This window comes from Larus michahellis, chromosome 4 (assembly GCF_964199755.1).
Source record: "Larus michahellis chromosome 4, bLarMic1.1, whole genome shotgun sequence".
Lineage (NCBI taxonomy): Eukaryota > Metazoa > Chordata > Aves > Charadriiformes > Laridae > Larus > Larus michahellis.
Genome location: NC_133899.1, coordinates 17,988,759 through 18,001,027, shown reverse-complemented (window position 1 = coordinate 18,001,027; position 12,269 = coordinate 17,988,759). Strand labels below are relative to the sequence as shown.

General features: G+C 37.5%; 1 protein-coding gene across 5 annotated transcripts in view; it reads right to left on the bottom strand.

Moving 5' to 3' along the window:
• FTO (FTO alpha-ketoglutarate dependent dioxygenase) overlaps positions 1 to 12,269 on the bottom strand; it is a 251,599-nt gene that overhangs the window by 134,337 nt on the left and 104,993 nt on the right. For all 5 annotated transcript variants that reach the window (XM_074583153.1, XM_074583150.1, XM_074583149.1 and 2 more), the window contains one exon: positions 1,830 to 1,954. In XM_074583153.1, the coding sequence (XP_074439254.1) occupies positions 1,830 to 1,954 (125 nt within the window). The remainder of the gene's footprint in view (positions 1 to 1,829; positions 1,955 to 12,269) is intronic.

Genomic DNA, 12,269 nt, shown 5'->3' with positions numbered 1-12,269 from the left:
TTTAGTTTTAAGGAGGCCTGCACTTTGTCTGCTTGTGCCTTCCCCCCCCGCCCAGCCCCAGAACATCAGGGTTTGTCTCAGAGAGCAGACTATGGCTACAACAGCAACACCAGCTCCAGCCTCCCACTACAGTGTGGGCAGGGGCCAGAAATGCTGTAACCACATTACTTTTAAATAAGTCCTGATTGCCATGATTCCTGATGACTTCGTATATCAGGAAATCATTGTTAAAGTAAATGAACTCTAAGAAGATATTCCACTCATTAGAATTGTTTAGCCTTTTCCTATCTCTACGAAGCTTTCTATTCAGGTTCACAACAAAGATGCATGTATCCCACAGAAAAGCCTCAAGTGATTTCCTGTTTCCAATGTAGCAAAACTGTTTGCATTATTTAGTAGACATGGTGATGGAAGGCAAAAAATAAAAAACACCCCAAAAATCCCTTAAATTCCTCAAAAAGGCAGAAACAAGAAAACACATGATAATACAAACAATATTGTAGACCCACCTTACTAAGCTCTTTTCCACTCTGAGATCTTAACTGATTAGTACACAAATAAACATCCCATACTCCTAAGAATGCAAAATTATAAAACGTATCCTCTAATTTGTATAATAATTGCTACTATGTAATAACATTGAATTTTTATCTAAAGCTGCTAAAATGTTTCAAGTCCACTCACTGCTAATTACTGGAAACAGCAAAGCCACTCAAGTGTCAGATCCAATATCTACAATTAACTTTTAAGTCAAGCTCACAGAATTTTCAGGAACTTTCCAAAATCATATACTAACAACCACAGAAGAATGCCTTAACTGGAACATATAATGCAGGTAAAAAAATCATGCCAATTAAGCACTAATAACAAAATCTCATTAAAAATACTTTTGACTAAAAACTGTATTTAATTCTAAGCACAGGACATCATCTGGTTTTAAAGGAAAACTGTACATTTGGTAGAAAAATTTCATAGACTGTTAGACATTTTATGTAAATATCAAAGAAAAAACCCAAGAGATTATTAAATGAGTATAAATCTCTAACTTTTAGAAATAGATGTGAAAAAAGGTGGCATCAACTCATTTAGCAGCTAAAGAGAACGACACAAGGCGGTACATGCTGGAAATTCTCCTTTTTACATTCACACATTTCTGAAAGAACCAGAAGTATGATGTAACTGTAGTTTCTGAAATGCATTCATTTGATTACATTCTAGTAACAAACTTTTTCAAACAAAACCATAAACAACTTTTTAAAATTGTTAACAACATCACCTGATTTATTACCATGGCAATGAGTTCATTTTAAGAACTCAAGTGTAATAAACTGGTCACATGATACGAACTCTAGCAAAATGTACATTTATGCCAATCTCACCCAACACGACCCAGCTAACACCAGCAGGACACTACGAGAAAATGTGAGGATCATCACGAGAGCAGACAAGAAGGGTATCTATTAGCACGGCATAGCAGCAAGCAGTATGGCTCGTACTATTAGCAATGTAAGGAAAACGTCAGGGCACTTCAGTTGATACCAATCCTTCAACACGTACGCTGGCTACCAAGCCATTATCAATAGATCGCACTATATAAGCACAAGAAGGCAGCATTCTACCCCTCAAAGGAACTCGAAATCAGAAGCAGAAACATTGACTATTCCATTCCAGGAAAAATACTATTTGAACAGTAAAAATTGTGATTTTTTTTTTTTTTTTTACATGTCAACTTGCCCCCCTGTCCCCACCGTCCAAGTGGATTTATAGGAGTATATTTGATATACTTGTTTCTGATTTTATTATCTCACTATTTTTCTCAAATTTCTCACCTTGCTGTCCATTCTTTACGCAGCCTTTGTCGCTCAGTAAGAACTAGCAAGAAGCAGCTGATGGTTTCATTCCTTTGTTCCTCAACTTGTTCCTCTTTTCCAACTTCAGAGAGGACCAGGCTTGTCTTAAAGGGAAAAAACACATAAAAATCAGAATCTAGAAATAGGAAACAATGTGTAAAATTAATAAAAAGCCCATAAGCAAATAAGGACAGTAAATCAATAGCTTTTTTTATTACAGTTCCACTGCTGACAAATCAATACAGTAAATGATGGTTAGAAATGGCCACCATATATTTGGTATTTAATCAATGTACATGGCACATAAGGTAAACCTTAAAATCTCATTGCTTTAAGTAACACAACAAGACATCGTGCATTCTAGCTCTGATTTTCTTGAGACATAATTCTTTTCTAAACATTTTCTTGTATCAAATCACATCAGAAATGTTTCCCTCAATTCAGCATTCTTTTGGGGGATTTCCCCTTCGATCCTTGGTGAAGCTAAAGTAGACAATACCTGTTCATATTGTATCTTCTGAAAGGAGTTTCTGATGATGTTCCCATGTTAACTTTATCATGATACATTTCAAGTAAACAAGCTTTAAATTATGGAACTTATGTAATAAATTAAAAATGGCTAATATATATATACACACATATAAATATACATACACGCACACAATTGTATTTAAGTCATCGTGGAGTAGGATCACACCCGGTCTCTGCAGACCAAATGCTACTGGCCTTCCCAAATGTGGTGTCAACAGTTAACGTTGATGTAACTGAACTGCAGATGATCTTGTTGTCCTTCTTCCACGCAGCAAGCTAACTCCAACTCCCTCACTACGTCTTTGCCTTCAACTACTAACTCACCCACCATTTTCTCGTCTTCTTTCGCCTACACTTCCCTCTGCCTGCCGACTTGGGAAAGAAACAGCACGCGCTGATGCTCATGCTACTAACACATACGTACATCAGTGCACACGTGCTGCCTCGGTGTGCAGCAGTCCAACCACAACAGAGATCTAGAGTCGATGCTGCAAGTCTTTTCCTTCAGTGAAGATATTATATATGCCTTTCTCACCTTAACCAGCCACTGATATTCACTTAGTTATTTTTGCTATTCTAACCTTCAGTCACATGTTCTGCAAACGTATCAAGTATCTAAACGCTTTTGGGAAGGCTGACTGAATGGACAGGATGCTTGCAAAAACCTAGGGTTTTTCACAGAAAAGGAGGCCAAAAATGTATTTCTAACATGAGCAGCTATCGAATTGAGTTTGAAAACACATTTTAAGTACCACGAAGAGCTGCAATTGCTGCTCCCAGGATGGCCTCTCTTATAGGAACAACGTGACAAAAAGACATGGCATATTACCTCCTCCTCAACTTCACATACAAATTATATTCTGCCCTGACCAAATGTACACCCATTAAAATTTCTCTGGGGATTCTGTGAGATAAATGGTTGTTATTATCTTCAGTTTGTGAAAACAGGAAGATCTATCCTTGGTCTGACAGAGTGTTTTTCAACAAGAAAGAATAATATGCAGATTATACACTTAAGCTATGTAAAGGAGCGGTAACGTCGCTACCAGTATGGTGGTTCCAAGAGACAAGCATGACATAAAATAATTCTATTACACTGACATCAGATGACGAAGAGCAAAAAAGTATCTTCCCGCCCGCCTCCCAGCTCTATCAGTTGGCCTACCAAAAGGCATTACCCCATCATACGGGACTTACACATCAAAAAGAACATTTTCTTGTAAAAAACCAAAACGTTCAAAACTGTCTATACAGATCACATTCTTGACCCTGCTTTGACATTACAAAGCAAACAAAAAGCCAGAGAGTATTTTCAGATAAGGATTCCCTGACAAGGGCTTCCCTTGCACTGACCTACAATGTCTTTTCCACTTGCTCTAATATCTGCCAACTTCAACATTCCTGATCTTAAACCTCGCTGCCAGCAGCTGCACAGTTTACAGCAGGATTTGATAGAGGACTTCAGCATATGAGAACATACACACAAGAGGAAGATTCTTTAACTGATGTAAATTAACACACCTTGTCATTCAGAATAAATATACTTATTAAGGCTTTAACTTTTATATTTACCATGTGCAAGACTTGACACAGCACTATAACTAAAGCTTATCTCTGTATTACAGGAATATCAGACCGTAGCCATACAGCTAGGTCACAGTACACCACTCCCTTTCAAAATCCTTGGATGGCTTTATTAATCCTAATGGGACAGGGAAATCCACTGGTGACAGCGTAGAAGACTGTGGAAAAGCCCCAAGTTTAACGATGCTACATCTCAAAGAGCTGAAAGTGTAGTTATTTGCAGGCAACAAACATCAAGATCCCACAAATAAGTGATTCCCAAAGCGTAGGGCATGAAGAACTGATCGTTCTAAAGAATTTTCAGTTAAAATCTGATGAAAAAATGATGTGATTAGAGTCTTATCAGTGAGAGAAAATAGGTGACCAGTTCTCCAAGTATTCACAGTGACATAATGCTTTTGTATGAATTCTGATGGCCTGTCCAAACCGCAACTTTGGTACTGAGTTCCACTACCTAAAGTCCCCTCCATCTACAGGAACATAATAATTCAGGAAATTGAACATAATTTAATTTTTAGTGAGAGAACAATTATATTGCTCCAGCCTTATGTTAAAACTTTTCATCAATGTGGTGAGGTACACATTTCAAGTCAAACTCAGAGTTTGACACCGACATCATAAACGCTTCTTTACTGAGCCCCGTGAGTACGGTTGTAGCTACCTGGAGGGTGAAATAGTACTATTAAGCAACGTACAACAACAATACGTAGCAATTGAACTGATTTACTTGTTTTCTGAGTGCTGAGGGCAGTAAGGTTACCCGAAACGCGAGTGTAGGGCTTGATATGTAGCTTTTATAGAGGCATTTCTTAATAACTTGCTATTCTTATCATCTCAATAAAAATCCCAAATCGTAACAAATAAAGCAGCATTCTGGGTAAAATAATATTATAAAACATGTTCCTTTGGAAGTTTTCTTTACCATGTAACTTGTTTGGGGATTTATTTTTAACAAGGGGATTCAATATATACCTTGACTGATAAAGGTCAAGGGTTCAAGAAACTCGGTCAAAGATGTTATCAGCTGGGAAAGCCATTTCCTCACATCAACACTGATAAAAATCCATCAGAAACCCAGCCGATACCACCCCTGCTCTAAAGGGCAGGAATGACCTTCTTTTGAACATCACTATAGTTGCACATCCCATCAAAGAAAATCTGACCTTGTGTCTCAATTCTTTTAATGTTCTTTAATGACAGATAATTGTCTGCAGAGGCCCCCTTTGCCCAACGCTGAGTGAAGCCTTCACTTTTCTGAACTGGGCTCAACACCGACTCCATGTTTTTCAGCACACTTGGGACCGCAGGACAGGAGAATAAATAAACAACGTCACCAGCCCTCCAGCCTGTCTTATCTCATCCTTGTGTTCACAGAGATTCTGGAGGGTGGTAATGTTTACAAATTGTTGAAACTTTCTTTCTTCTGCTTCCTGAGCTGACAAAAACACATCCTGGACAACCTAAGCAACGAGATTACGCAAATTGCTTATCACTTGAGGGAAGCAACTTCTTGTCTCATTGGCCAGCACCTCTCCTTAATAAGCAGTACTGTCAATATTTTCAGCAAATCTTCCCCAATTCTCCTTACAGATCTATCAATGCATTTAGGATATTTCCTTTTAAATCCCAAATAGCACGGTCTTAAAAACAAACACACAACCCACCTCTCAAAAAATCCCAACGCTATATACACACATATATAAATATATAGCAGTTGCCAATCCAGCTTTTTTTTAACTATGTTAAAGATAGTATTTAGGAAATGATACCCTTTACCTTCCTTCATGTTACAGCGGCAGAACTAAATCTACTGACATACCAGGCAACAGCCATCAGAGCATCTTCTCTTATCACTAAGGAAGCAAGGTACTAAGATAAGATTTTAAGAAAACAGTATCTCATTCCTCTCATATCCACTGACAAAATATATTAGTGACGTGGGACCGAATGGAAACTGTTATAATCAAGTCTTACTATTCACTCAGGATACCCACTCAAAATTAGGTACCTTTTATTAGTCTTAACAGAGTTAAACTAGGTATTGTAACAAGATTACAAGGATATTTTATTTTCTTAGATACACAGCAGAAGAAACTATATTTCGACATGAATAGGACACTACCCTGCTTACCTGTAGGTATCCTGAGTGATACGCTGACATGCTTACAAACAAGCAAAAAACAAAACCACCACCCAAAACCAAACAACAAAAAAGCACACAGTAAACACTCAAAAACCCACACTGGTACATCATTAGTTTTTTAAAGCCGGATTTTCTTTCCTTCAACACAGACCTCTGGAGGAGCCAGGCTTAAGGTTAGAAACATTGTATAGCTGGAGACATGAAGCCTGGTGTTCTGTCAAACAAATTAGCCTTCAGTCTGAACTAAAGTGGCACTTGGGACAGTTTGTCTCTTGGTCCCACTTTATTGGGTCAACAAATCAGATTTTTCACTCTGAGTTAAGATTTAATTTACTCACCACCAGTTTAAATAGGATAAGCTTCTGAATCTTTACTAACCACTTCTACTTTAATATAGCAGTCTTCTCTCAATAATCAATAACTAATACAGAAAGAAAAAACAAAGTGCAGAATGTGTAAGCAGGGCTAAAATTTTAAAAGTCATTCTGTATCTTGTTATTTTTGTGACTTTATTTTGCTCTTAGTGCAAAAGGTACCCTGATCAAAGCCTGTAAAACTAGAACACCATGTCTTTTAGAGGGGGAAAAATAATAAAAAAAAAGAACCTGAAATCTATTAAGCCATGTTAATTTAACATGTCATAACTTCTATGTGATAAAAAAGCTAGTAATTGCTTACAAACCACTGCTCATTTCTTCTTTACCTTTAAAATTTTTTATTTAAAATATGAGCAAATGCACCGATTTTCATGGATACAATGGAAGCAGACAGTATGGTTTAAGTTATCACCCAGTAATTTGGGCACATTAAACCCAATTCTCTGCCTTTTGTTTATTAATCCACTATGCCAGATATCACAGTTTCACTCAGCAACCCTCATGTTTTGGATGATATTGAAAAATGGCTCATGTTTGTCAAAGAAAGTTAAAAAAAAAAAGAAAAGAAAAAAGGTAAAGAGGAAAAAAGTGTTGTTTATAGAAGCCAGCTGCTCTGGCTTCGGCGCCAGCAGCTCTTCATCCTGCTATTTTACGCTCGCAACCCCCACTGCCCCCACTGGCACAGGTACAACTAAATGTTGACTTCAATGCTTCAGAGAGCACTCAACTGATTCTGTACATGATTAATTGCCAAAGACATGGCTGACCATATGGAACAGAGAAAGCATCAAGTAATTCATACTTCTGTATATGATCATTTGGCCCCTGTTGTTTTAATGTACAGGAAAGAGCTAGTATAGCACAGACCTGGTGTCTTGCCCTTGACAGCCCATTAAGAAATCTCAAAGCACCTAGTTGAAGTTATGCTGTTGGCTTTTCAATAGCAGCCTAATAAAACAGAAGCAAAGCTTTCCAACTAGTCTTAAATCTTTCACATACAGTACATTAACCACTGCTGCTAAAACAACTGGTTTCTTATGATAGGAAATGGGATTTGATTTCTAGCCTCTGCATACTTACTGAAAGCCTTTTTCTGACCTTTGGAGGGTTTACAAAATCATTGTTCGTTTTTCCTGCCATTTTCCCAGTTTCTTGCCATGGTGATCCTAATAGATTTGTTTAAGGTTCGGTACATTCTACTCTTACTAGCTGTTATATGCAAACTGTACAATGAAGGTAGGCTCATGGGAGCTGAAAGGAAAGAAATTATTATTAACTGTTTTCTTCCTGAGAGTCAGGGAAGTCACTGCAACATCTAAAAACATAATTTACTTTTAAAGAGCCTATAAAACAAAACAAAAAATTCCTGAAAAGACTCAATATACTAGTGTGCTTTCTTTTATCAGACTGGAGACAAATCATCAAATTTCATTTGAGAAGGAAGGACAATTTATTTCAAAGCTGTAGTATTCTCAAGGATGTCCGACACTGAGCTCAATGAAAAGAAAAAGGTGCAGACTTAGAATATATGTCAGTATCATTAACTCCTTTATATTAGTTTTATCTACCGTTAACAACTTTTCAGTCATACGCAGTCAAAGAAAAACGTTTAAATAATGTTTCCCTGTCAAGGCTCTTAAGATGACAGTGCTAAAAAGCTAATCCCCATCCTCACAGATCTCCTGGCAGTTTTGACATATCTTGGCAAGGATGTACTTGCTGGCACCTTCCATTAGAAAATATTTACATGGAGTTTTCTTGTCTGTGGATTTTCTAGTTGTCTAAATGATCCCCACGGTCTGAAGGGCCTTATGTGGGAAATCCTAATCATTGGACATTCATCAGTGGCAATTTCCCAGGCTACTGAATTAGAGCTAATACTATTAATACTCCAACTGAATACATAAATAATCCATAAGCCAACATAAAACTCCGTAACTATTCTGGTTATTGATAGAGCACTTCCAACATTAAACCAGTCTGTCTTTGAGTCAAATATTATGTTTGTATTTAAATAAAATATAAAGGAAGAGAGTATTTTATGAGACACGTGATCTTTCTATTTTTGTAGGGTAAAAGAAATGGAGGCTCAAGTTGCTGGTGTGAAACCGTTGCCACGAAGATTATGTGTTCTCCCCTACCATTAGATTCAATGGTGCGCTAAGCAAGTACATAACCCAATTAGAGGGTGGAATGCTTAAAGTTAGACATATGCTTAAGCTCTATATACAAGTCTATATGCATTAAAATGTAGGGAGCCCTGCCTCTCTTTGAGGTATTCACTGCTGACAACAAAGGATGAATACCTGACTTGATCGATGAGTAGTTCGACCTAGAAAAACCTACAGAGAGTAGATCACTTAGACATTTCCAAAACAACTTTAGGTCTTGTCTACACTAGAAAGTCATACCATTTAACTACACCTGTGGAGCTAAAGCAGTACATTTTCTAGCTATATAAGTTTAAAGGCCATAAATTAAGCTAGGCAGAGTTTATTTGGAAATAACCATTACCTTCATGCCTATATAAGCGTATTTGTATTAGGGTCTTGAATCATATATTTAGGAAAAGGAATCCAAACAGAAGTAACGACCGAGTAATTTTTGGTTACTCTGGCAGGCCAAAACTGAATGAATTTCCAGTGGGGGGAAAAAAAATAAATATCTTTCTCATTGGATGATTCAATGCAGTTATGATAGGTCTCTGAAAGATTTTTCAATCCTTAGTTACAAAGGAAAAAAAAAGTATAATGATCAACACTTTCAAAATATTGTTGCTGCACTAATCAGTTTGGCAATGTTCTAAAGGCAAAAGTATAACCTATCTCATGACAAAAGAGCAACGGAATCACTCAAGTTATTTGGAATAAGAGTGGCTTAGCATCTTCAGATGTATGGGTGAGTGAAAGGTTACCCCTTAGCCACATTCTCCCAGAGCTTGGCCCCTCCACCTCTCAATCATCAATAGCACAAAGACCAAAGCAGGCCTACCATGCATAGTGGATTATATGAAGTGTAAAACATTGTGGGGAAAAAGCTTTTGAAAGAAGTCAGGAAAAAGAAATCACGCTTGCAAGAAGATCCAGCTGACAGGCTAGTCCCTAACAAGTGAATATGTTTGAAAACATTGTGAATGCAAGAAAAGAACACGCCTTTTGTTTCCAAACCTACAGTGTGTCTTTACCCCAACTGTTGCCTGCATGGCTGAACATATGTTTTCTGAACAAGAACTGAAGCAGAAAGTGTTCTTTGTTATAATTCACTCCTTTGTATACACCTCTCTTTCCGCATTTTGGTCACATGCAAACAGTAGTTACGCTGAACACAAGTTCTGAAGGACTGCACAGCAGCGTATGCTTCAGTGGTTATTGACTATTGCTGAAATCAGGAGCTAAGATGCAATACAAGACTCACTTCACCAACGCGCACTCTGGACAGCTTACATTTTGCCATACTGAATGGCGCCGAGTACGACCTGCACACGTTCACTTCACCAGCAGACAGAATTTTCAGCATCAACAGTTACATGCAGTTCTAATAAGCACTGAAGAATCATACAACAAATGATCTTATGTGTTCAAAAGAACTCAAAAGAGTATGCTGTAATTTTCTTAGCATATCAAAATTAACATCATCAGTTATTATGAATAATTTAGGGAGGGGAGGGAGGAGAGGAAAAAAACGATGGGCCTCAGACAGAAGTAGGTAATGCCATCTTACAAAGACTGAGATGAACTCTAGTTTGAATTAAATACTCATACAATTTTACTAATTCTAATGAAATAACTCTACATGTAAGGAAGGCTTTGCTTTGATTCATCTAATTTATACTGAAGCCCTAATACAGTAAGCTACACACAAGCTTCTCTTAACATATTTACAGATGCAAACTTGTATCAAGATCTCCAAACTAGACACTCGGTCCTTGTAGCGCTCAAAATACAAACTGGAATCACTAAACTTAACATTACTGGTCACATGAAAAATTATTTTTAAACATCCCCAAACTACGAAGAAAGATGGAAAACAACGAGTGATAGATTCTGAACTCATTATTGCATTTTTATTTGTGACTATTTTTTAGTCTTTAGTTACATATTACTGATTTCCTTGAACAGCGCATCTTAGCATCTATTTAATATGGAAAAGCCTAGAACACCAACATTTCCCTCCGACCTCTGAAGCCACTACCTGTTGCCATCAAGCCACTTACTGCCTTGGCCACAACACTTTCTAGCACAATGTCCAATAAAAATATAGTTGCACAAAAATTTGGAATGCATTCTCAATGTCATTAGTTCCACTGAAATAATTTAAAACACAGCAAGCGAAGTTACAGAATGGGTTAAACACTGCAGAACGAAGAAGCTGCAAGCCACAATGAAATGAAATAGCAAGCCACATGTCCAGAAGTGCCTGTGGGCATGCTTTGTCTAAGAGCATGCCACAGCAGAATAGCAATTTAGTACATATGCAAGATAACCACATACAGCTGAATCGTATCTTCAAATGACATAAGGGTTTCAATGCCTTTATCATCCGCACAGCACCACATGCACCGGGTCGGTGGATATCCCTGTGAGAATGGGACTCTCATCATGTTGTTTCAAAAATGAAGTTTTGTCACATTTGGCTCAAGTAACAGCTTCATTACCGCCAGTGACACCACAGCACACCGTTATGAAGATTTAAAATTCATAATCATGTAAGTGCAGTAGTAATACTAACTGGCATGGCAAAAGGAACAGAAAAAGAATTTAGAGCACGCTCCTGGGAAGAGCACAGGAAATAAAACCAAAACAGAACCTGATATACTATATGTATTTAATATACGGGGAACATGCCATTGTCAAGCAGCAAGGAGGACACCACCACCCATTGCTAGAGGTTGATCATGACAACGGCATTTGGAAATATACTTCTTTGCAACCTATGACTCTTGTTCTTTAATTGAAAACTAGGCAATCAGATTTCAGTGCCTTATCCTCCTCCTGTTTTGTTACAGTAAATAACTACATTTTTATGTAAAATGTGTGCTAGGCACTTCACATATAGGCCAAGCAAATGATGATGACTTGCTGTTGAACATGTGCAGTGTAAAGTGCACAAACAAATGCAATTTACTAGCAAATTAAGAAAATAGGGGACAGAGAGGAGAAGATACAGAGACGTTTACCAATTGAACTCTCATCAGTTGCCCTAAATATGTACAGTCATTGTTTCGGATGAATTACTTACAGTAAATATAGATACCTCCTGCGAGGGCAGGCAACTACTCATTTTTAATTCCCTTGCATTCAGAGCATGGTTAGGAAGAAAGTTTTGCACGTGTCATCCTGACTTATTAGACCATAAAGCTACATAATCCTGTAATATATATATGCGCCACCTATATATGGACACTAACTTCCCATTACGAGTGATAAAGGGGAATATATCTTACAAGTATATATAGGCAACACAAATCTTACAAGAAAAAGAGATAATTGCAAAATGAATTCAGTAGTCCAGATACACCTACAATGCTAAATAAGGCAATGCTTCATTATAAATAATACGTCTGATCAAACTTACCAACCTGTGGGCTCAAAAGAAACCTACACTTTTTTTTCCCCAGAATAAAAAAAAAACCAAACAAACCCTCCTCCTAAATTAAAGAAAATCAAACCCAAACTCTGTCTTATACGTGTATGCCCATATACGCTTCATCATCTTGATACACTCGGTTGCCTACCTTCATCGTACCAGGACCTCAGTAACATTTCTTGCTATTTGCTGTTCTTC